The sequence below is a fragment of the Sapajus apella genome, unplaced genomic scaffold, assembly GCF_009761245.1.
Source record: "Sapajus apella isolate SASKATOON/1434 unplaced genomic scaffold, GSC_monkey_1.0 scaffold5, whole genome shotgun sequence".
Taxonomy (NCBI): domain Eukaryota; kingdom Metazoa; phylum Chordata; class Mammalia; order Primates; family Cebidae; genus Sapajus; species Sapajus apella.
In genome coordinates, this window is record NW_022436945.1 from 22702430 (window position 1) to 22727950 (window position 25521).

Genomic DNA, 25521 nt, shown 5'->3' on the forward strand with positions numbered 1-25521 from the left:
ATTACTCATACAGTTTCATGTCAAGATTTAGTGTACTGTATAATTGCTTTGGTCACTTAAATTTGCAGCCTAATAGGTTCTAGGACCAGAAATAATATTCGTAAATGCATAGATTAACTGTATACTAACTCATATAATTATATGTAATAGAATTATTTCCTTGATTTGTTGTTTACCAACTTCTCCGACAATATAAAAAGTTATAATCTTTTACTGCATAATCTGTCTAGATAGCAAAGATTTGGTATATTCATTTTTTAAGTAGTTATTCCTTAAATTATTTAAGAAAACAAGGTTTTCTTACTTATAAAAGAGCTAACATTTTTACAGTCATGTTCTCTAAATGTTTTATAGTTATTTAGATTAAATAGGTAACCAGGTTTTCTTTCTTGGGCATACATAATCCAATATTAATCAAATACTTAAACATCTTCTGACATTTATTGATTTTTGCTTTCCAAAATTGGATTTTAATTACAAAAAATTCAATACAATTCAATTCAATTTGCGAATCTCTTTTGCATGTAAAACAATCTTTGACATTTTTTACACACTTCTGATAATTTACAGCATAGGGAACAAAAAATCACATTATTTGATTATAAACTACACTATAAAGCCATCGCCTCCAAAACAGCATTAATATTGATATATAAATAGGTGCATAGACCAATGGAACAGAATAAAGAACCTAGAAATAAAGCCAAATACAGACAACTTATCTTTCAGAAAGCAAACAAAAACATAAAGTGGGGAAAGGACACCCTATTCAACTGGGGTAATTGACAAATCACATGTAGGAGAATGAAACTGTATCCTCATCTCTCATCTCATAATCAACTCAAGGTGGATTAAGAACTTAAATCTAAGACCTGAAACTATAAAAATTCTAGAAGATTACATTGGAAAGGCCCTTCTAGACATTGGCTTAGGCAAATATTTCATGACCAAGAACCCAAAAGCAAATGCAACAAAAACAGAGATAAATAAATGGGACTTAAAAGCTTTTGCAAGGAAAACGGAAGAGTTAGCAGAGTAAACAGGCAACTCACAGGATGGGAGAAAATCCTCACAATCTACGTATCTGACAAAGGACTCATATCCAGAATCTATGAGGAACTCAAACAAATTAGCAAGAAAACAATCTCATCGAAATGTGGGCTAGGGGCATGAATGGACAATTTTCAAAAGAAAATATACAAATAACCAATAAACATTAAAAAATGCTCAACAATGCTAATTTTCAGGGAAATGCAAATCAAAACTACAATGCAATACCCCTTACTCCCACAAGAATGGTCTCTATATATGTTTAAAAAAAAATGGATGTTGGTGTATTGCAATGAAAAGAAAAAACTTTTCACTACTGGTGGGAAGGTAAACTAGTACAACCACTATGAAAAACACTGTGTAGATTACTTAAAGAACTAAACTTAGAACTACCATTTCGATTCAGCAGTCCCACTGTTGAGTATCTACCCAGAAGAAAATAAGTCATTATACAAAAAAGATATTTGTTCACTCATGTTTATAGCAGCACAATTTGCAATTGCAAAATGTGAAACTAGCCCAAAATGGATAAAGTGTGATTTATACACACACATACACACACACACACAATAGAATACCATGCAGCCATAAAAAGGAATGGATTATTGTTATTTGTAGGAACCTCTATGGAACTTGAGACTATTATTCTGAATGAAGTAACTCAGGAATAGAAAACCAAACATTGTATGTCCTCACTCATTAGTGGTAGCTAAGCCATGAGGATGCAAAGGCATAAGAATGATACAATGGATTTTGGGAACTTCAGGGACAAGAGTGGGAGAGGGACAAGCAATAAAAGACTAGAAATTAGGTTCAGTGTATACTGCTTGAGTCTCACAAAACACCACTAAAGAACTTACTCATGTAACCAAATACCGCCTCTCCCTCATAACCCATGGAAACAAACAAACAAACAAACAAAAAAATGTAAGAAATTAAAAAATTTGTAGATAAAACTAAATGAATATAGAATGTTGGGGAAAGACAGACAATGAAAAAATAGTAACAGATTATATCATGTTTATAAAACTCTTATTTTCTGTGGTCAAAACTGATTGAGTTTGAATTGAACGGTTTGTAAGATTTTATTAAAATTAACTTTAGCATTAATAATACACTGATGTAAAGATAGAATTTGGTTTCCGTTTTTGAACAGGACTGTAATGTAGTATTAACATGAGCAAAAGAGTTTTGTTTACTTTTTGGAAATACTGCAAAAGAAAGAGTGGGAAATTTGCCTTATGCTGTCTTTTTTTTTGCTATAAAGATGCTTTATTAGGCCAAACTACTTACTATGAAAATGCTTTAAAATGCAGCAGGAGAAGATGTAAATGCAAAGAGTCCCTACTGACCAGAGGGCAATGCCTATAGAAAGCCTGCGCCTCATGTGCCTTTTGTCTATCACTGAGAATGGTTTGATCCCCAAGGATTACCAGTCTCTGAAAACACAGTATCTGCAGAGCTATGGCCCTGAGCACCTGCTAACCTTCTCCAATCTGCGATGAGCTGGGCTCCTAACAGAGCAGAGCCCTGGGGACACCCTCACAGCCGTGGAAAGTAAAGTGAGCAAGCTGGTGACCGACAAGGCTGCAGGAAAAATTACTGATGCCTTCAGTTCTCTGGCAAAGAAGAGCAATTTTCTTGCCATCAGCAAAAAGCTGAATTTGATCCCACACATGGATGGTGAGTATGATCTGAAAGTGCCCCGAGACATGACTTACGTCTTCAGTGGTGCTTACGTGCCCCTGAGCTGCCGAATCATTGAGCAGGTGCTAGAGCGGCGAAGCTGGCAGGGCCTTGATGAGGTGGTACGGCTGCTCAACTGTGGTGACTTTGCATTCACAGATATGACCAAGGAAGACAAGGCTTCCAGTGAGTCCCTGTGCCTCATCTTGGTGGTGTTCTTGGGTGGTTGCACATTCTCTGAGATAGTAGAAAAGTTAAAGGAAATCAATCTCTTCTTGCAGACTCAAGCAGTATCTCAAGAACAGTTAGTGCAAAGGGAGAATGATATTACTTCAGCAAAAATCACATTGCCACGTGTGTGCCTATGCAACAATTTTGCATGTTCTTCACACGTACTCCCAAATCTAAAACGCAATAAAATAAATAAATGGGGAAAAAAAAAAAACTCAGATGGAACTCAGAATCAAAGCTCTGGAATCTGAACTCTCCAGAATAAAGGCTTCGCAAGCTGATAATAAAACCGAATTGGAAAGATATAAGGAACTCTACCTAGAAGAAGCAAAAGTTGTAAAATCCTTGTCAAGTGAACTGACAAGAACCAATGAGATGATAGCAGAGGTCAGTACTCAGCTTACTGTGGAGAAAGAGAAGACCAGATATCCAGCCACTGCTTCTACTACAAGGCCAGTCCTAGAGTCACCTTCTGTTGGAAATCTTAATGATAGTGAAGGTCTCAACAGAAAACATATTCAAAGAAAAAGCAGGTCTTCAGATGAGAGCATAGAGAGCTTCTTGTTGAAGATGCACCAGAAGTTGGAAAATGATATGCCTATAGGAGTAGCAGCTGCTACTAAATGTGAACCTGGATCCCGTATAGCTTCTCTTCTAGGATTTACACATGAGGCAATTGTGAAGCAAGAATCAGTTTGGAAGCAGCAAAAGAATGTGCACAGATTTTGAACAGAAAATACATGAACTGAAAGATAAGGCAATTTTATTTCTGGGCTGTTCACATGATATTTTGTTTCCCATTAAATATATGATGCGAACATTTTTATTAAAGGGAAATATTTCATATTAAAAATGATTTTTTTCTAAGACATTCAAACATTTTATATATTATAAATGAATCCAGAATGTTCTATCAAATATCATGTCAAATAGTTGAATGTAGGTTATCTGAAACAAGCCTGTGTAACTTTCATCATCATCAGATAAAGGCACTTCTCTTTTTAGTAGCAACTCAAACTCCTCTGTTTCTGCTACATCCGCTGGATGCTCCCCATGTTTATTAGCTTGAAATGAATTTCCACCATGACGAAGTAACAGCTTTACTATATCTCTGTGCCCACTACTAGCAGAATCATGGAGTGGAGTGTCATCATCTAATCCTCGTGTGTTAACATCTGCTCCAGCTGCTATAAGTATCTTAGCAACATCATAATATCCAACATTGCAAGCTTCATGCAGTGGTGTCCAACCTGCAAAATCTTTCACATTCACATTTGTCCCTAAACTTCTTCTTTTTTTGCCACCACTGTTATATTTGCTTTTACTTTTTTATTAAAGAAATATTACAGATAAATATAACAACTCCCACCAAATCTTTTCCACATCCCAAAAGGCAACCAATGCATATATGGATCCATGACCAGTATATAGTACTGTTCTTTCCACAATGTTATTAAATTATACAAATATTATACTGGGTTCTGCTATGCATTTTAATTTTCTCTCAGTATTATATATTGTAATCTATCCATGTAAATATATGTAGATTTTGTTTCTCTCTGAATTCTGTATAGCATTTTATCACAGAAATCATCACATGTATTCATCTGTTCCACAATTGATACAAATTTGTTATATCCAATTTTGGGCAGTATAAACCATGATTCAGGAACACGGTAATCTGTATCTCTTTGTGTACATTTGTAGGTGTCTGTGAGGCCAGTACACCAAAATTCAATGGACTATTCCACATTTATGTGCTTTTAAAGAAATTCTGTTACCCTAAAGTAATACATTGTACTTTTATCATAGTTTTAGAATTTTGCTTTTTATATTCTGGTCTTTAGTTGGATTTTATTTTTGTATATAAGGAGAAATGCCAGATGTAGGTGATGGGGAGGAAGGCAGCAAATCACACTGCCATGTGGGTTCCTATGCAACAATTTTGCATGTTCTTCACATGTACCCCAAAACCTAAAATGCAATAAAATAAATAAATAAATGGGGAAAAAAAAAAAGAAACTGCCACAAAAAAAAATAAGGTAGAAAGCTAAAATTTTTCTCCTATGAGCCTTGCATTTCTTAAACAAGCCATTCATTCCTCAGTGATTTCAATAGCACTGTCAGACACAGAATTCCCATATCTGGTTGGATTTTTGTATCAATGCTTATTATCTTACTACTGCTTGATTTATTCACTAACACACTGCTTAAATGACAACAGCTTTAAATAAGTATGTGATATATCTAATATTAGAACGTGTCTTCTCCATTTTGCTTTGTCAAATTTGTTTCAGCTATTTGTGTTTATTTACTTTTCCATATAAAATTTTTGGATAAGTTTGTAAAGTTCTTTAAAATTGATGTAAACTTTGAGTGGAAGCATATTAAACTTAGAGATTTGGAAAAGAAATTATATTTTGACAATGTCAAGTCTTTTTAGACAAAATGCCATTTTCAGGTGTTCTTTTGTGTCCTTCAATATGTTTTGTAACTTTATAAATACCTCATAATTCATTGTTGTGTTTATTCTTAGGTTTTTTCTACCAACATATCTTCTAATTAACTATTTCTTGTACAAAAGTTACTTTTATAGTTCTTCATTGACTCTTGGTTTTCCCAATCTTGTTTTCCTTACTTTATACATTGGCCAGGAGCTCAAGTATTGTGTTGTTATGCTGATGGCAGATATCTTGTTTCAGATTTCAATGAGAATGCAGATTAAATATTATCAATAAGATATCTGCTGAAAGTTTCTGATAATCAGCTTTTTCATTATAGAATTTGTCACCTTGGCAGAATTATCTAATGCTTCATAAATTTGTGGTTTTTTCAGAAGGCTATTCCACATTCGTAGGTTTCTACTCTAGAAATGGTCATGTAATGTGCAATGAGGTGTTAATTCCTTCAGAAAGCTTTGCCATGTTCACATATTCATAGGGTTCTAATGAGTATGAATTCTCTGGTGTCTGACAAGGTGTGACTTCTGGCTGAAAGCCTTGCCGCACTCAATACAGTGATAGGGCTTCTCACCTGTATGTTTTCTCACATGAAGTGTAAGATGAGATTTGAGAGAAGGCTTTTCCACATTTACTACAGTCAAAGGGTTTCTCACCTGTATGTCCTCGTATATGTATAGTAAGGGATGAGCTTTGGGAGAAGGCTTTTCCACATTTATTACATTCATAGGGTTTTTTACCTGTATGGCTTCTCATGTGCACAATAAGGGAAGTTCTTTGAGAGAAGGCTTTCCCACATTCATTACATACATAGGGCTTCTCAACTGTGTGACTTCTCATACGTAAATGAAGCAGTGAGCACTGAGAGAAGGCTTTACACCATTTACCACATTCATAAGACTTTTCCCCTGTATGACTTCTCAAATGGAGGGTAAGGGATGCAATTTAAGAGAAGGCTTTATCACATTCATTGCAATCATAAGGTTTCTCTCCAGTATGAACTTTTTGATGTGTAATAAAGTTTTGCTTTTGGCTGAAGGCTTTACCACATTCGTTGCATTCATAGGGTTTCTCTCCAGAACGAATTTTTTCATGAGCAATGATATTTGATTTCTGGCTAAAGGCTTTCCCACATTCCTTATATATATAGGTTTTTTTCCTGGTATGAATTCTCTGGTGTCTAACAAGATTTGACATCTGTATAAAAGCTTTCCCACATTCATTACACTCATATGGTTTCTCTCTAGTGTGGATTTTCTGGTGTGTAATGAAGTTTTTCTTGTGGCTCAAGGCTTTTCTGCATTCCTTACATTCATAGGGTTTCTCACCAGTATGACTTCGCATATGTACAGTAAGTGCTGAGCTCTGGGAGAAGGCTTTTCCAAACTTATTACATTCATAGGGTTTTTCATCTGTATGAATTCTAACATGTATAATAATCACGGAAAACTGAGAGAAGGCTTTACCACATTTATCACACTTATAAGGTTTTTCTTCTGTATGACTTTTCACATGAAGAGCAAGGGATGCAATTCGAGGGAAGGCTTTACCACATTCATTACATGCATAAGGTTTCTCCCCAGTATGAACTTTCTGATGAGCAATGAGGCTTTGCTTCTGGGTGAATGCTTTTCCACACTCATTACATTCACAAGGTTTCTCTCCAGTATGAATTTTTTCATGATCAATGAGATTTGATTTCTGGCTGAAGGATTTCTCACATTCCTTACATGCATAGGGTTTCTCTCCAGTATGAATTCTTTAATGTCTAATGAAATTTGACATTTTAATGAAAGCTTTACCACATTCATTACATTCATAAGACTGCTCCCTACCATGAATTTTATAATGTTTAATAAGTTTTTCCTTGTGACTGAAGGCTATTCTACAGTTACTACATTCATAGGGCTTCTCTCCAGTATGAATTCTCAGATGTCTGATGAGGTCCAAAGTTTGATTGAAGCCTTTTCCACAATGATTACCCTTAAAGGGGGTAATGACAAAATGGGATGAGCTATTACCGTATGATTTCACAGGTTCATTATATTCACAATGTTCCTTTCCTATAAGGCATTTCACATTATTATGACAGTCAAAATTATGTTCTAAACACTTCCCAAATAAGTTATACTCATAGAGATTGTGTCTAGAAGGGAAAAAAATCAGAGTTCAGAGGAAACACATTTGCAAATTTCTTATGATAGTCATTACCTTTTTCTTCAGTCAGTGTTTTCTGGAATTTTTCTTCAACTTGTCTCAAAAGTGTGTCCTGGCTTTTCTGATGCTCATCAACTCCCCATATTTCTCCTTGCCAGTGTCTCCTTAATACTTCTTCCTCCATCACCCATGGTTCTTCTTCTCGCTCCAATTTGAAAATCACATCAGGTCTGATGAATGGATAGCCCACTGTGATTAAGTTGTTATGGTTTTCTAGCATCACGTTCCAGTACAGGTTTCTCTGAGCAGTATCCAATCGCTTCCACTCCTCCTGGGTGAAGTCAATAGCCACATCTTTGACTATCACTGTTCCCTGGAACTCACGCATTTCCTCTTCTTTCTGGGAAGGGATGGGGCCTGCAGAGGTAGAGCTTGTTTATTATCTGGTCCACAAAAATGTAAATACCATGATGGTAGGGGGTTAGTCTCTTGTTCACTGCTATATCCTGAGCACCTACGATTGTGCCTGTTACACAGACAGCATTCAGTAAGTGATGAGTCTATGAATGAATGAATTCTTAATATAGGAAGAACTCTTGCATCCAGAGTTTTTCATTCATTCAAGATCCCACTGCCACGCACGTTTGCATGCAGGTTCATACTGAAAAATAAAAGGGAAAGTACCTCCACGAAATCTGCTTACGGACACGATCCCGGGGCCACACGCAGCCAGACAAATATCTGGCAAATGACAGCCACTTCACGCCAGACACTTACAGTCCTTCACACGCCACTCCCACGGCCTCGGGGAACAGCTCAGGCATCGCCCTGCCCGTCCGCGGGCCCCCACTCCCACCAAGCACAAAGAGTCCATTGTTCAGAGTTAGCGGTTTCCCAAGGACTCACCACAGAGCCCGCGGACACAGGCCCCGACTCCACACCTAATGCTGCCCAAGTGGCACAGCCGGCGGGGGCTGGGGCGAGGCGCCTCTGAGGACGGCGCTGGCGGTGCCTGAGAGCGCCGCAAGCCTCGGTCCGTTAGACCAGGGGCAACGCTTCCCAGAAGCCCCCGCGGCTCCTTTTTTTTTTTTTTTTTTTTTTTTGCCAGAACAGAGACTCAAGACTCAAGCCAGGTTTAATGATCATTGCCTAGTTTTCAGAGCCCAGAGGCTCCAAGATTTGCCAGCCTAGGTGTACACAAGTGGGAGGAATGGGGTCTTGGACACGGGAGGCCTGCTTGATCAGCAGAACTACGAGGAAGTACAGAGGTAAGAACACACAGAAAACTGGATCTGTCTGCTTTGCTCTCCGCGGCTGGGGTGTACCCTCTCTTGGCCCCTTCCTTGGGCTCCATAAACACAGACAAAAACAAAATATGGATCACAGATAATTACACAGACAGATCGTAGAGCCCTGTCATACTCTGTCTCCAGGGACACTTGCTTCCTGGGAGACATGTGAGGTTTATGGGTGCAGGGTAGGGTGAGAGGAGGTGGTGATTTCTCGGCCTTTCCTTATACCCACACCTGGCAGTTTTCAATACAGGGTCCTAGTGAACTTACATATGCTGATTACTCAATTCTCCAGTTAAAAAGCTACCTTTGGGTTCTATATCTAAGATATAGAATTATTATTATTATTATTTTCCCATTTATTTATTTTATTGCATTTTAGGTTTTGGGGTACATGTGAAGAACATGCAAGATTGTTGCATAGGTACACACGTGGCAGTGTGATTTGCTGCCTTCCTCCCCATCACCTACACCTGGCATCTCTCCCCTTGCTATCTCTCCCCAGCTCCCTACCCCCACCATCCCTCCCCTATTTCCCCCCAACTGACCCCAGTGTGTAGTGCTCCCCTCCCTGTGTCCATGTATTCTCATTGTTCAACACTCGCCTATGAGTGAGAACATGTGGTGTTTGATCTTCTGCTTTTCTGTCAGTTTGCTGAGAAGGATGGTTTCCAGGCTCATCCATGTCCCTACAAAGGACACAAATTCATCATTTTTGATGGCTGCATAATATTCCATGGTGTATATGTGCCACATTTCCCCTGTCCAGTCTATCATCGATGGGCATTTGGGTTGGTTCCAGGTCTTTGCTATTGTAACAGTGCTGCAATGAACATTCGTGTGCACGTGTCCTTATAGTAGAACGATTTATAATCATTTGGATATATACCCAGTAATGGGATTGCTGAGCTCTTTATTACCAGAGAAGGGGGCGTGCACGTGCAGACCTGGTTCCTCCGAGCAGGCTGGGCCCCTTGCCTCGTCCTGTCTGTCAGTGAGTCCTGGTACCCTGCACAGGAAACCAGCGGCCTCTGGGAGGCTCGGACAGGCTGGCGCCCACTGTTTCCCCGCTCAGGGCTGGCTCTTCTCAAGGAAGCAAGTGCCAAGAGCCCCTGAGGAGGGGGACCCGGCCGACCGGGCCTCCTGATGGCAGCTGCGCCCCAGAGCTCAGCACTTCACCAGCTTCCCGGCTTGCAGTGGTCAGGGAGCGCACTGACCCCACTGACTGGCACGTTCAGTTCTGAAGGAACGCAAACTGTGTGGGTGCGCTGGCAACAGTGTGCTGTTTCTACAACCAGACAGCTTCTTACACTAAATTTGTGTCCAAACTAACGCGTGGGAAAGGGCTCTGCTCTGGCGCAGCTCCTGGGTCTGTCCGGCCAGGCAGCGGCTCTACCCGAAGAGCCTTTAAGTCCTGGGCAGCCGCCCATCCTTGCTGGACAGGGCGGTCTGGATGTGCTCATAAGTGCGCAGGTCGGTCAGGTCACCCAGGGCTGCCACTGCCGGCTTCCCTCGGAGCATCTTAGAAGCAACTCTCTTCACATCTTCGGCTTCACGTCGCAGATGAGCGTGCACAGCTCGTGCGGCAGCTTTCTGGAGCGAGTGGCCAGCACCTGCCTCCCCACGTCCTCGAAGATCACGGGCCTGGACTCCAGGTTCATCATAAGCATGAACGTCAGCTGCGTCTTGGCTCGCTCCAGCTCCACCTGTGGGAGCTGTTTCCCGGCCCCACAGTCATCTCGAAGGGGCGCCTGAGGAGGACCCCAAACTCCTCTAAGCTTTTCCTTAGCAAAGCCAAAAGCTTTTTTTTTTTTTTTTTTTTTAAATAAATTTGCCTTATTATAAGTGTATGAAGATCTTAATGTCACTGGGCAAAATAGCCATTTATTAGAATAGTTCAAATTCACTCTTGTAACAAAATAAACCACATTCTTACAAGACGCAGGAGAAACGAATGCAGGGACTTAGGAATGCTATATACTTGCTTCTCTTCAACTTAAGCAGCAAAAGTTGCAAAGTTCTCAAGATGCTCCTGACACTGTTGTCTTAAGCAACAGAATCCTGGAGAGTGTGGGGGTCTGATGTTTGGGCCTTCAAGTTTTTCTCAAGGTGTTTCATCTTCTCAGCTCAGTCTCGATGTTCTCGGTGAAACCATGCCAGGCACAGGAGCATGCTCTTCACCCGATTCTGTACACAGGGCCGCCCAAAAATGGTGATTTCGACTAGGTTCCCAGAGTCCGCTATGTCCACTGTCAACAGGGCCTGGCTCGTCCACTCCATTTCTGGAGTTATGGCTCGGTCTGGGCCAAAGAGCGCGTCTGCCAGCCATGCCTCCAGGTAGAACACCAAAGGGTTTCTCAGTTCCTGCCTTGGAAACCACCAGGGCCAGATTCGAATCTGTGGAGGCGGAAGCGGTAACCTAGGCAGCTGCTCCAGGGACTGGGTCGGGGTCCGTTTGCCTCGCTGGGACTCGGCAGCACCAGCGTCATCGACCATACTGGGACCAGCAGCCGCGGAGCGGAGCGCTCGGCTAGGGGCGGCTTGCACGTGACCTCCTCCAGAGGCCCCCCCCCCTTTTTTTTATTTTACTCTACTAGGCTAATCTTTTATTTTGCTGATATCTTTCATACTCTAACACTAAATATTTTTTCTCTCTAGACAAGTGTACCTTAAACTCGAATGTACATATACATCTGGAAATCCTATTAAAATGTGTGTTCTGATTCAGTAGGTTTGGCGTGGGAGGACTGGGTCTGGGATGGGTACCCTTCTTGTGGGCAAAATTCGGAGGGGTACCCAGACAGGATCATAAACACATTCAACATCCTGCCCTCGCCCAAGGTGTCAGACACCGTGGTGGAGCCCTACAATGCCAGAGTGGGTGGAATGAAGAAAGATAAAAAATATCTTAGAAAAAAAAAATGCCGCATAGTGGATCTTGTGGGGCCGGCAGAAGCTCACCTCCAGCCAGCTGTTGATGTGAAGCCGAACCACGCCCGATGTGCACAGGCACCAGCCATGGTGACACCTCATCCCGGAGCGCCAGGGTCAGCTTGGCCACCCGGGTGAGGTACTGGCCGCGGCGCTCCTCGTGCTGCAGCACGGTGGCAATACGACGGGACAGCTTGTGCAGACAGTTTATCACTGATGGGTCTGCGTTGGCCTGGAATCGCCATCCTGGTCCTCGGCATGGCCGCCAGTGTTGTTAACAGCGTATCGGCTAGGTGGCTTATTTGTCTGGGACGCCGGGTGCTCCTGGCTTCTCTAGAAGGGGTACCTGAACAGCAGCTTATTGTCCCTGCTCCCGGAGCTCACCAGAATCACGCTGACGGGGCTGGTGTTGTCCACCATCCTGCCGAGGGGCTGGGGCTGGGGGCGTAGGTGGAGGGGGCCTGAGGAGGACGGGGGAGGAGGAGGGGGAGAGGAAGGGTCGGGGGCGGAGGGGGTCTGAAGAGGACGAAGGGGGAGGGGGAAGGGGAGGGGCGGGGACGAAGGGGGAGGGGGAAGGGGAGGGGCGGGGACGGAGGGGGCCTGAGGACGACGTGGGAGGGGACCTTTTTTTTTTCATTTGTACTCTTTGCAACTTCATTTTGATATCCCTTTAACAGGTTCTAATCTTTTGTTGCACAGGCAATAAAAGCTGCAAGACTGCAAACTTCCTTCAACAGCCACACCCACAACACCTAGACATGAAACAGATGCATCAAATAACAATACCACAAACAAATACTAATTTCCACCATTCAACACAGTTCATGACAGTGTCTTTAGGGTTCGGTTGAAGCTCTTTGTATTTGCATTTCCTTGACATCAGGAGCAAAGCAGATGAAGCTGAGTGTCTGGCATGTTCTTGACACTTTGGTCTTCCGCCTGGCACTGGCTCTTCTAAAGGACTTTTGGAGGGCAGATATATTTAATCTGTTTAATCCAACACACATTTCTTTCAGGGAGAAACAATGTCGCCAAATTTTCAGAGTTCTAAACTCCTTTCCTTCAAGCTGGGATTTTCCTTTAATCAGCACCAGTAGGTACCAAGTCTCCAGATGAGGAAATGACTAAAATGTGTTTTTCTGCTTTGTTTCTGAGAACGGTTTCCAGTCAGGACTCGCTGTACCAATAGCCATGGAGGAATATAGGAGGGTGTCGTTCTCCTTGTAGGCTGAAGTGAGTCTGACTTGAAAGGGGCTGGTTTGGATCTAAGCAGACACCCAAATGGGGGTTCTCCAGTCTCAGTGAGACTTTTCCTGTGGGGATTCACAGTAAACAGGAACCCAGAAATCTCATCTTGGTTGTCTTCAGGGCTTGTTTTAAGTTTTGCTGAATAGGGAGCACTGAGATGCCCTGAGCTTCTCTCTTTCCCTGGTGATGATCAGAATCACGAAACCATTACATTTCAAGAGGATCGTTTTTCCTTCCGCAGCACTTCTTACTGGCCCTGGCTGGAATTTGCCTTTTATCACAGCTGTCACCATTTTCACATGGTTCTGGTGAGACTCTTTTTGTTTATAATATTTAATATTTAGACTATTTTACTGAGCAGACTTTATAAATGAGATATCTGCAAGGCACTTAAAGTGTTACAGACGTCTTAAGAATTATTTAAGTTTTGTTGGGTTAAGACAGTTTTCAGTGTACCATAAATGTTGTGTTTTCAGAAAAAGACAAAACGATGGTACCAACTGGCTTTCTGTATATTGCACAACAGTCCTCAAATACATGAAACTATTAATACATCAAGCAACGTTTTTTTCACTCTCTTTAGAATTGGAACTATGCAGTTAAGGTGGATAAAATGTACAGATGTTTCATATGTTACAGGTTACATATATAAATCAAAATGTCCTATATAAAACTGATTTGGGATTTGGGGTGGAAATATTTTGAGATTTACTACAGAGAGTAGTAAATCTCAAAAGTTATATGGAGAGAAATATGTTAGAACGTGGTGAGATTGACTTTTTTTAAAAATTCAATTAACTTTATTTAAATTAAAAACCAATTCTTAAAACTGCATTTAGAGTCAAGACCCTTTTGTATTATAAAAATCACAAGTATTTTTAAGAGTCAAAAATAATTCTAGGTTAATTAGACTGGATCTGACTTTGCAGAGATCTAAACAAACTGCTGAGACTAGAGAAAAAAATAGATTATTTACAGAATAATTATCTACATATGTACTTAGAGGCACAAATTTGGTGACAGAAAAGACTTCAGTATATGTTGGCATCTCAGAAGCAGTTCTCAAAGAGCTTAGTTTTATTTTCTTGAATTTTGAGAATGCCTGAGATCCTTCTTCATCCTCGATCTTGGGAACCAAGTAGTACTTTAAGTTTCCCATATCAGCGATTTTATACTCTACAACAAGGGATGCCTCTGCAGACATACTGAGTGTCACTGTTGAAGAGAGTGGAGTGGCTTTTGTGAAGAAGTTCAGGTACCTCAGTGCAAAAGTTAATTGAACTGGTTCATTCACCTCTATGGTAACAACTTCCTCCTCTTTATCGACATTACTTGTCTGTGACAATTTAATGTTTCCATTTCCAAGTTCTCCACTTGCAGAAAATTTCACTCCGTCTTTTGCACAGGAAATTACAACAGCATCTCCAATATATCTGAGATCTCAGCATATATGAGCAAATTAACCAGAAGGCATCTTTACCACACAGCTGTACTCTTGTTCTGGAGTTCCAAGTTGTTCAACATCCAAATCCATCAACTTCATTTCACAGTCTGAAACCTCCTTGTTTGGTGCTTCAAATACTAGCACCAAGGTATCTGCATTATCTTCAGTCCTTAATGTAATGATATCTTCATTGCCAGCTCATTTTAGTATTTTGGACATACTGGTGAGGTTCACGTCCATGGCCAGGTCGCAGTCGCAGCGGTATGTGTCAAAGCCCTCAGACTGCAGCGTGAGCTGCACCAAGGAGACATGGGGTGAGTCCATGCTCTGTAGGTTTACGTCACTCGAGCTGATGTCCCAGCAGGCCTCGTTGATGAGGTCCTTGAGTGCCTCCAACACCTTCAGGATGGAGCCCTGGACCAGGCGTGCCTCGAACATGGTGGCGGAGTGGCACCAGTGCGGCTACAGGCAGGCGGGAAGAAGCAAAGTCTAGCGGGTTTTGGCTTCAGGAGCCTCAGAGCGAGCGGGCAAACGTCCAGATTTTATTGTCTTGGTCAATATCCTCGGGGAAATGAGAGGCATAGTGTGAGGCTGGTCACAGGGCAACACAGACCTTGAGGAGCTGCTTTGAGGATCGGCCTTCCCAGATGGCTCTGTTAAGCCAGCAGCCCCCTCACTCCCGCCCCTGTCATCTTGACAGATGGAGCTGTCATGGTTTCAGGGACACTTGGCATGGCATCTGGGTTGGTCCCTCCCACATGGACCTTGTAAAGTTGCTATTCAGGGGAACCTGGTATCGTTTCAGGCAAAACGCAGAACCATATTAGCATTTTTAAGCCCCTTGCCCGGAACATCTCCTTGGAACATTTGGGTTTGTTGCACATTCCAGGAAGGAGCAGCGGCACAGCTGCAGCCACAGCTGCCAGGAACAGGCCTGGGCTCCCGCCCTATGTCGGGGGAGGGCAGAGGCTGGAGCCTATGATTTCCCATCACCAGAATGGGACACGATAACTCCTGAAGCCAAGAACTTGATCAACCAGATGCTGACCATAAACCCAGCGAAGCACATCACGGCTGACCAGGCTCTCAAGCACCTGTGGGTCTGCCAACAATCCATGGTGGCATCCATGATGTATCGTAGGAGACTGTGGAGTGTTTGCACAAGTTCAACGCCCAGAGAAAACTGAAGGGCGCCATCCTCACGACTATGCTCATCCCCAGGAACTTCTCAGCTGCCAAAAGCCTACTGAACAAGAAGTCAGATGGCAGTGTCAAGATCCCACTGAGTGCAAGAGTCTCGAGCTTTCTTGATGCATAGGCTCCTCAGAAAAAGACAAGGGCCATTGTGGATCACGGCTTGTTCCCACTGGGTGAGGGAGCTTTTACCGTGGGACTAGGGCAAGAGGAGGGACCTGGGACCCACCAGGAGCTCTGCTGGGAGTGGCTGCTTGGCCAAGGTAGAGGAGAGGTGGCTGGGGCTGCCCACAGGGCCCAATACATAATGTAGATACTTTGGGAGCAGAAAGGATCCTGGGGCTAGGGCCTGGGTAGGAACTCATGCTATCTTGAAACCTCCAACTTATAATCTAGAAATTTTCGCTGGGCCTTTTCCCAGGATCTTGTGTCCACAGCTGAAATGTACACACATGCCCCGTTCCCTCCCCACTCCCTCCTCTTTCCTTCATTCTCTGCATGCCTGCTTCTGTGTCTTTTGCCCCTCGCAGGGGAGCTTGAGCTCCGCACACACACCCTCTGACATGGAGCTGGGGGTATCATGCAGTCCCCAAGCTCTGCCTCTGAGCTAGATGGATGGAACCAGGTGAGGAAAGGGGGCAAGTTTAGTTGGAGAGAGTGTTTAATAAATACCTGTCAATCAGAAAAAAATTTTTTTTCAGTTATTAAGATAAAGGTGATCTATTTACATAATATTTTAAGATACAAGTGACTGACAGCATGTAGTTATTAAGTCCATTACAGTGCATGTTTATTGACTCTGTATATCTTCACAGTGTGATCTTCACCACAGCTTGCAAAGTGTAGCCACTCAGCACCGTCTGCTTCCTTCCTTTCAGTTTTTCCACTGCAATTCTTCCAGCATAATTTTCTGATAGCAAGTGTATGACTTTGGCTTTGACTTGTTTCTACACAGCGGATCCAGTCATTTATTTCTGGAACTTGATTAGTCTTTTCCAGGTGTATAAGCAAATCTTCCCACACTCCAATCCTACTGCAACCACATATCGTTGGGAAGGGTGGAGCACCAGGCAGAGGCTGACAGCTCTCACAGCCCTACCCATATCCAGGACTGAGGAGCAGGGGCCAATGTTGTGCTCAATACAGTCATCAGTGGAGTCGCACTCACCCCAGACAACCACCTTTTTGTCTTGACTCCCAGTGAAGAAATACTTGTTATCAGGACTCCAAACACAAGACCAAATAATTCTACTGTGCACAGAAGTAATTTTGTTGGTGAAGGCGAAAAGAGTAAACACTGGCTCAAACTCAGGTGAGATTGTATCCTGCTTTTCCCACAATGACCAGGTTCGATCTCTGGAAACAGCTGGTAAGAACTTATCATTAGGTGATATATTTTTTTTTTCTTTTTTAATTTATTTATTCTCTTTCAAGCATAAAACATGACAGAATTACAAAGGTTGGAAAGGGTGGAGACTGAAAGTCTTAGAGAGTGAGGGTATGGATTTGGAGGAGGGTTTTTGCCTTTATAAAAAAGTCACATAAGAAAGCAGTGGACCATATCACTCTTGAGTTAACAGCTTCTTTGTCATATTGTTTCCTTTGCCTGACTGACTGTGTCCTGTGGTGTCTTCTTGCCTTGTTTTCTGTGTTCAGGACTTTGATTCAATGAACTTCACGATCTTCTTTCAATAAATAAATCCACTCAGGTCTTTCATGCTCACATGTCCATTGCTCAGTCAGCCCTCACTGTTACTACTCCTTCATTCTAGGAGGCCCAGGGAGTTCTGCCACAGCCTTTATCACTCTGTGACCCATAGATACTGAAAAGATGCAGTGGTAGGATGCCAGGACACCCAGGAAACTGGAATATGGACTTAGTTGCCTTTGAAGATGTGGCTGTGACCTTCACCCAACAGGAGTGGGCTTTGCTGAATCCTTCCTAGAAAAATATCTACAGATATGTTCTTAATTTGCTTTTCCCTTGTGAGTCCTGCATCATTTGAAAATGTCCATGCAACGTGGTATCCTGAGGTGCGGCACCACTGTTCCAACATTTCCATCATCCTAGTGGGAGCTAAACTTGATCTTGGGGATGATAAAGACAGGATCGAGAAACTGAAGGAGAAGAAGCTGATTTCTATCACCTATCCGCAGGGTCTAGCCCTGGCTAAGGAGACTGGTGCTGTAAAATACCTGGAGTGCTCAGCACTCACACAGCAAGGCCTCAAGACAGTGTTTGACACAGCAATCCGAGCAGTCCTCTGCCCACCTCTGGTGAAGAAGAGGAAGAGGAAATGCCTGCTGCTGTAAATGTCTGAGCCCCTTGCTCTTGGCCCTGTCCCTTGGAACCTTTGTACGCTTTGCTCAAAAAACGGTGGCGCCTTCTCACTCATTGCCAACTTTTTGTTACAGATTAATTTTTCCGTAAAACCATTTTGAACCAATAAGTAATTTTAAGATTTTGTTTGTTCTAAATATAAGAGTTCAGACTCACATTCTATTAAAATTTAGCCCGAAAATTTAAAAAAAAAATTTTTTTTTTGGTTCCTAAGTTTTATTCAAGAACACATACAAAATATTCCAGATAAATGAAATTTCATCCTCGTCTTCCTCCTCTTCTTCGTCCTGGTTAATCTGGAAGTAACGTAATTCTTAACTCTCTTTGCTGTTAGCAACTACGCACAACCAATCACGTAGATTATTCTTCTTCAAATAGTTTTTGATGAGATATTTCCAATACTTTTTGGAGAAAGTCACCTCAGATGTCACGGTGATCTTGCTCTTGCTCCTTTTGATGGTCACCACCCCTCCACCAAGGTTCCCAGCTTTTCCGTTCACTTTGATCCTTTCTTGCAAAAGCTGCTCAAAATTGGCAAGCATCCATGATTCCATCTTCTACAGGGTGGGTGCAATCAAGAATGAACTTCAGAACCTGCTTCTTTTTTTTGCCCCCCTTCGCCACAAGCGTTTTCATGGGAGCCATGGCGGCAGCGGAGGCTGCCGCAGAATCACTTGCTGTGGGCAAGACATGCCTGCTCATCTGCTACACAACTAACGCTTTCCCCAAAGAGTACATCCACACCGTGTTCGACAATTGTAGTGCTCAGAGCACAGTTGACGGGTGCACAGTGAACCCGAACCTGTGGGACACTGCGGGCCAGGAGGAGTATGACCGCTTCTGTACACTCTCCTACCCTCAGACCAATGTCTATGTCATCTGTTTCTCCATTGCCAGTCCGCCCTCCTATGAGAACGTGTGGCACAAGTGGCATCCAGAAGTGTGCCGTCACTGCCCTGATGTGCCCATCCTGCTGGTGGGCACCAAGAAGGACCTGAGAGCCCAGCCTGACACCCTACGGTGCCTCAAAGAGCAGGGCCAGGCACCCATCACACCATTGCCCATGGCGGTGCTAGTCCCCAGCAGCCAGAATGTCACTGAATACTCGTTCGAGTTCCTAAGTAAATCCCCAACCCCATCTCCCACTCCTCTCCACCCCACAAAAATGAAAACCTTTATGGTCTTCTTAGCCTGGCATTTCTGGCCCTGTCTGTGTTCTCCCTCCACACGGTGGGAGACTTGGAGGGCAGGGCTGCGATTAAGCTGAGGCTTCTCTGGAGGCAAACACTGCTTTTTGCATGAATGACTGCATTAATACATAGCATGATTCAGCCTCCTGGCCTAACATTTGAGAGTATATGATGCCATGATGCCCAGGCTGTAGCCGTAAGGACATATTCCTCATCCTGTTTCAAAGTGAGCAGGCTGCCTTTCCTTACCAGGCCTTTGTATATCCTGTTCCCTCTGCCATGAGTGCCTCCCCTCAACCCCCAAGCTGTGACTCTGCTGGGTGAATTCTTGTTGATTCTGCAAAACTCAGCTCCAGTATCTTCTTCCTCTAGGAAGCACTCCCGGACTGTCCTCCCTCCTCCCCAAGGCTGAGTTCCCAATAATCTCCACATCTTGGGTTTCCCCCAATCTTTGTTCCTCCATTTATTCTTTGTCTGCCTGTGGTTAAGAGGGGATGGGTCTAGCTTCTCTGGCAGACTGGGGATTCTTACAGTCTTCCATATCCAGTGTTGACAGGCAAAACAGACTGAATGAACCAGAGTGGGTTTGTTGAGTGACTGAATTAATGATTCAGTGGAATGGAATGATTGAATTAATGATTTGATTGAATGAATGATACAATCGAATGACTGATGTTATTAATGATTTGTTCACATTGATTAAATTAATGATTGAAAAAAAAAAAAAAAAGGAGAGAGATCCAAGATGGCTGATCACTAGCAGCTAGGGATTGTAGCTCCCAGTGAAACACAGAGAATGAGAGAACGAGAGGACGCCACACTTTCAGACGAATTTTTGTTGCTCATGGACCAGGAGATTTCCAGCAGAGGAGCCCCACGGGTCGCCAGCGCGACTCTTGTGGCCGGTGTGGCAGTTTTGCTGGTGCCCCAGCACGGTGGTTCTTGGTGCAGAGTCAGAAAAGCACCATCAATCTTAACGATGCTGTTTTAGCCGGCACAGTGGGTTGCTCAGATTCCGGTGCTGGGAATCAACAAGTTGGACGTTCCACTCAGAAACCTAATTAGAAAGTTGGTAATTACAAAGACAACAGATGGATAAATTTATAACAAAGGGAAGAAACCAGGCTAAAAAGGCTGAGAATACCCAAAATCAGAATGCCTCTCCCTCTACAGGGGATCACAGTTCCTCATCAGCAATGGAACAAGGCCTGATGGAGGACGAGTGTGTTCCATTAACAGAACCAGGCTTCACAAGGTGGTTGATAAGAAACTTCTATGAGTTAAAAGAGCTTGTTCTAACCCAATGCAAAGAAACTAAGAACTTTGAAAAAAGGTTTGATGAAATGCTAATGAGAATAGACAATTTAGAGAGGAATATAAGTGAATTAATGGAGCTGAAAAACACAACACGAGAACTTCGCGAAGTATGCATAAGTTTTAACAGCCTAATTGATCAAGCAGAAGAAAGGATATCAGAGGTCGAAGACCAACTTAATGAAATAAAACGAGAAGACAAGATTAGAGAAAAAAGGATAAAAAGGAAGGAGCAAAGTATCCAAGAAATATGGGACTATGTGAAAAGACCTAATCTATGTTTGATAGGTGTACCTGAATGTGACGAAGAGAATGAATCCAAGCTGGAAAATACTCTTCAGGATGTTATTCAGGAAAACTTTCCCAAACTAGCAAGGCAGTAAAACATTCAACTCCAGGTAACAGAGAACACCACAAAGATATTCCTCAAGAAGACCAACCTCAAGGCACATAATCGTCAGATTCACCAGCATTGAAACGAAGGAGAAAATACTAAGGGCAGCCAGAGAGAAAGGTCAGGTTACCCATAAAGGGAAGCCTATCAGACTCACAGCAGATCTCTCAGCAGAAAACCTAGAGAGAGTGGGGGCCAGAAGAGAGTGGGGGCCAATATTCAACATCCTAAAAGAAAAGAACTTTCAACCCAGAATTTCATACCCAGACAAACTCAGCTTCACAAGTGAAGGAAAAATAAAATCTTTTGTGAACAAGCAAGTACTCAGAGATTTCATCACCACCAGGCCTGCTTTGCAAGAGCTTCTGAAAGAACCACTACAAATAGAAAGGAACAACCAGTATCAGCCTTTCTAAAAAATACCAAAAAGTAAAGAGCATCAACGTAAGGAAGAATTTACCTCAACTAATGGCCAAAACAGCCAGCTAACATCAAATGGCAGTATTAAACTCACATATATTATTATTAATCCTAAATTTAAATAGACTAAATCCCCCAATCAAAAGACACAGCCAAAGCTAATTGGTATGCTGCATCTAGACCCATCTCACACGCAAGGATACACAAAGACTCAAAACAAAGGGATGGAGAAAGATTTACCAACCAAATGGAGAGCAAAAATAAATAAATAAATAAAAAGCAGGAGCTGTAATTCTCGCCTCTGATAAAATAGACTTTAAAGCAGCAAAGATCAAAAGAGGCAAAAAAGGACATTACATTAACTGTAAAAGGGTCAATGCAGCAAAAAGAGCTAACGATCCTAAATATATATGCACCCAATACAGGAGCACCCAGATACATAAGACTTATAAAGAGACTTAGACTTCCACACAATAATAGTGGGAGACTTCAACATTAATATTAGACAGATCAGCGAGACAGAAAATTAACAAGGATATCCAGGACTTGAACTCAGATCTGGAACAAGTAAACTTAATAAACATTTATAGAACTCTCCACTTTAGGGAGGAGATCCAAGATGGCCGTTTAGGAACAGCTCAGGATTGCAGCTCCCAGTGAAAGCGCAGAGGGTGAGTGGACGCCGCGTTTTTATTGCCCAAAGACTAGGAAATTCCCAGGGAGAGGTGCTCCACGGTCGCCAGCGCGGCTGTTGCGGCCAGCGCGGCTGTGCCGGCCAGCGCCGGCCAGCGCCGCTGCTTTGCCCCGCGCGGCTGCTTTGTCGGTGCCCCAGAGCCGTGGTTCTCCGTACAAAATACACCGGTCCGGGTGCCCTTTTGGCTGGCGATTGGAGCCACGGGAAGTCGCCCATACGCTGGTTCAAAAAGGGGACTGAGCAGAGAACCAGGACAGTAGATTCCAGGGCAAAAAAAAAAAAGAAAAAAAAGCGCCACAAACCTCAGTGCCGCTGTTTAAGCCAGCGCAGTGAGTGGCCGCAGGGGAAAACAAACAGACCCCGGCGCCTCTTCAACAGGCGACTGGAACACCAACTTAAAAAAGGCTCTGAGGCAGGGAGCCAGGCGATCAGGCTCGGCTGGCCCCACCCCCACAAAAGAACAGCAACCAGAAACTCTGGATTGAGAGTTTGACAGCAAGCGCAGCTGAACCCGGGATGGTTCAGCTCTGTGGGGGAGGGTTGTCCGCCATTACCAGGGAGCCCGCCATTACCAAGGCAACCCGCCATTGCTGAGGCAACCCGCCACAGCAGAGACTCCGCCCCAACAGAGGCGGGCCACCATCGCCAAAGCAGTTCTAACTACACCCATATAAACAGGACTGCAGGGAAGTTCACTCGGCAGCGGGGCGCAGCCCACAGCAGCTCAGCAAAGCTGCTATAGGCCGACAGTGACTAGGCTGCCTCCTTGCTGAGCTGGGCAGGTCTGAAAGAAAAAAAGGAAAAAAAAAAAAAAGAAGGTAGCAGCATAACGGAAACTCATAAATAAAGCCCTAAATCCCTGGGACAGAGCACCTGGGAACAAAAAGCAGTTTATGAGTTCTGCTGCAGCAGACCTAAAAGTACCTGCCCAGCAGCTCTGAATGAACAACAACAGAGCTCGCAACTCACCATTTGAGCTCCTATAAAGAAAAGACCGTCTCCTCAAGCAGCTCCCTGACCCCTATATATCCAAAAAGACACCTCATAGAGGAGAGATCAGATTGACACTAGGTGGGTATCCTTCTGGGACAAAGATAGAAGAAGAAGAAAACTGGTAACAACCCTTGCTGTTCAACAGCTGCTGCAGGTGAACCCCAGGCAAGCAGGGCCTGGAGTGAACCTCAGCAGACCTACAGCAGAGGGGCCAGACTGTCAGAAGGAAAACCAAGAAACAGAAATAACCTCATCATCAACAAACAGAACGTCAATCTGAAAGATTTGAGACCCAATCTGAAAGCCAGCAACTACAAAGTCGACAGGTGGATAAATCCTTAAGGATGGGAAGAAACCGGCGCAAAAAGGATGAAAACACCCGAAACCAGAACACCTCTCCTCCTAAAAGGAATCACAACTCCTCGCCAGCAAGGGAACAAGGTTGGATGGAGAATGAGTGTGATGAAATGACAGAATCAGAATTCAGAAGGTGGGTAGTAAGAAACTTCTGTGAACTTAAAGAACATGTTCTAACCAAATGCAAAGAAACTAAGAACCTTGAAAAAAGATTTGACGAAATGCTAACAAGAATGGACAAAATAGAAAGGAATATAAGTGAATTGATGGAGCTGAAAACTGCAACACGAGAACTTCGTGAAGCATGCACAAGTATCAACAGCCGAATTGACCAAGCAGAAGAAAGGATATCAGAGGTCGAAGATCAACTCAATGAAATAAAACGGGAAGGCAAGACTGGAGAAAAAAGGGTAAAAAGGAATGAACAAAGTCTCCAAGAAATGTGGGACTATGTGAAAAGACCTAATCTACGTTTGATAGGCGTGCCCGAATGCGATGAAGAGAATGAATCCAAGCTGGAAAATACTCTTCAGGATATTATCCAGGAAAACCTCCCCAACCTAGCAAGGCAGGCAAACATTCAAGTCCAGGAAATACAGAGAACACCACAAAGATATTCGTCAAGAAGAGCAACCCCAAGGCACATAATCGTCAGATTCACCAGGGTCGAAATGAAGGAGAAAATACTAAGGGCAGCCAGAGAGAAAGGTCGGGTTACCCACAAAGGGAAGCCCATCAGACTCACAGCAGATCTCTCAGCAGAAACCCTACAAGCCAGAAGAGAATGGGGGCCAATATTCAACATCCTTAAAGAAAAGAACTTTCAACCCAGAATCTCCTATCCAGCCAAACTAAGCTTCATAAGTGAAGGAAAAATAAAATACTTTGTGAACATGCAAGTACTCAGAGATTTCGTCACCACCAGGCCAGCTCTACAAGAGCTCCTGAAAGAGGCTCTACACATATAAAGGAACAACAAGTACCAGCTCAACTAAAGGGCAAAACAGCCAGCTAGCACCAAAATGGCAGTATCAAATTCACACATAACAATATTAACCCTAAATGTAAATGGACTAAATGCCCCAATCAAAAGACACAGACTGGCAAATTGGATAAAAAGACAAAACCCATTGGTGTGCTGTATCCAGGAAACCCATCTCACATGCAAGGATACACAAAGGCTCAAAATAAAGGGATGGAGGAAGATTTACCAAGCAAATGGAGAGCAAAAAAAAGCAGGAGTTGCAATTCTCATCTCTGATAAATTAGACTTTAAAGCAACAAAGATCATAAGAGACAAAGAGGGACATTACATAATGGTAAAAGGATCAATGCAACAAGAAGAGCTAACGATCCTAAATATATACGCACCCAATACAGGAGCACCCAGATACATAAGGCAAGTTCTTAATGACTTACAAAGAGACTTAGACTCCCACACAATAATACTGGGAGACTTTAACACCCCATTGTCAACATTAGACAGATCAACCAGACAGAAAATTAACAAGGATATCCAGGACTTGAACTCAGACCTGGACCAAGCAAACCTAATAGATATTTACAGAACTCTCCACCCCAAATCCACAGAATATACATTCTTCTCAGCACCACATCACACCTACTCTAAAATTGACCACATAATTGGGAGTAAATCACTCCTCAGCAAATGCAAAAGAACGGAAATCGTAACAAACAGTCTCTCAGACCACAGTGCAATCAAGTTAGAACTCAGAATTCAAAAACTAACTCAGAACCGCACAGCTTCATGGAAACTGAACAACTTGCTCTTGAATGTTGACTGGATAAACAATGAAATGAAGGCAGAAATAAAGATGTTCTTCGAAACCAACGAGAATGAAGACACAACATACCAGAATCTCTGGGACACATTTAAAGCAGTCTCTAGAGGAAAATATATAGCAATAAGTGCCCACATGAGAAGCAAGGAGAGATCAAAAATTGACACCCTATCGTCAAAACTGAAAGAGCTAGAGGAGCAAGATCAAAAAAACTCAAAGTCTAGCAGAAGACAAGAAATAGCTAAGATCAGAGCAGAACTGAAGGAGATAGAGACACAAAAAACCCTTCAAAAAATCAATAAATCCAGGAGCTGGTTTTTTGAA

General features: G+C 42.9%; 2 protein-coding genes and 5 pseudogenes across 4 annotated transcripts; 1 reads left to right on the forward strand and 6 right to left on the reverse strand.

Annotated features, from left to right (window-relative positions):
- Positions 1–2411: 2411 nt before the first annotated feature.
- On the forward strand, positions 2412–3820 carry LOC116548811 (annotated as a pseudogene).
- A 1976-nt stretch (positions 3821–5796) lies between these two features.
- On the reverse strand, positions 5797–8661 carry LOC116548085 (annotated as a pseudogene). The gene is made up of 2 exons (XR_004267303.1): positions 8490–8661; positions 5797–8178 (listed from the first exon to the last, which is right to left on the reverse strand). The product of XR_004267303.1 is annotated as a zinc finger protein 569 pseudogene (transcript).
- A 1310-nt stretch (positions 8662–9971) lies between these two features.
- On the reverse strand, positions 9972–10759 carry LOC116548812. The gene is made up of 2 exons (XM_032274324.1): positions 10744–10759; positions 9972–10590 (listed from the first exon to the last, which is right to left on the reverse strand). The coding sequence occupies exons 1-2, from the start codon at positions 10757–10759 to the stop codon at positions 10283–10285; spliced, it is 324 nt and encodes a 107-aa protein (XP_032130215.1). The 3' UTR covers positions 9972–10282.
- Positions 10760–10857: 98 nt separating this feature from the next.
- Positions 10858–11371, reverse strand: LOC116545931 (oocyte-expressed protein homolog). The gene has a single exon (XM_032272346.1). The coding sequence runs from the start codon at positions 11369–11371 to the stop codon at positions 11003–11005; it is 369 nt and encodes a 122-aa protein (XP_032128237.1). The 3' UTR covers positions 10858–11002.
- A 2524-nt stretch (positions 11372–13895) lies between these two features.
- Positions 13896–15028, reverse strand: LOC116548813 (annotated as a pseudogene). Its single transcript, XR_004267547.1, has one exon. The product of XR_004267547.1 is annotated as a proliferating cell nuclear antigen pseudogene (transcript).
- A 1380-nt stretch (positions 15029–16408) lies between these two features.
- Positions 16409–18088, reverse strand: LOC116548814 (annotated as a pseudogene).
- A 139-nt stretch (positions 18089–18227) lies between these two features.
- LOC116545942 lies at positions 18228–18685 on the reverse strand (annotated as a pseudogene).
- Positions 18686–25521: the final 6836 nt, after the last annotated feature.

What these genes read in the sequence shown, in the direction of transcription:
- LOC116545931 (XM_032272346.1), bottom strand. Translation starts at nt 11,371, where the DNA reads ATGGTCGATGACGCTGGTGCTGCCGAGTCCCAGCGAGGCAAACGGACC.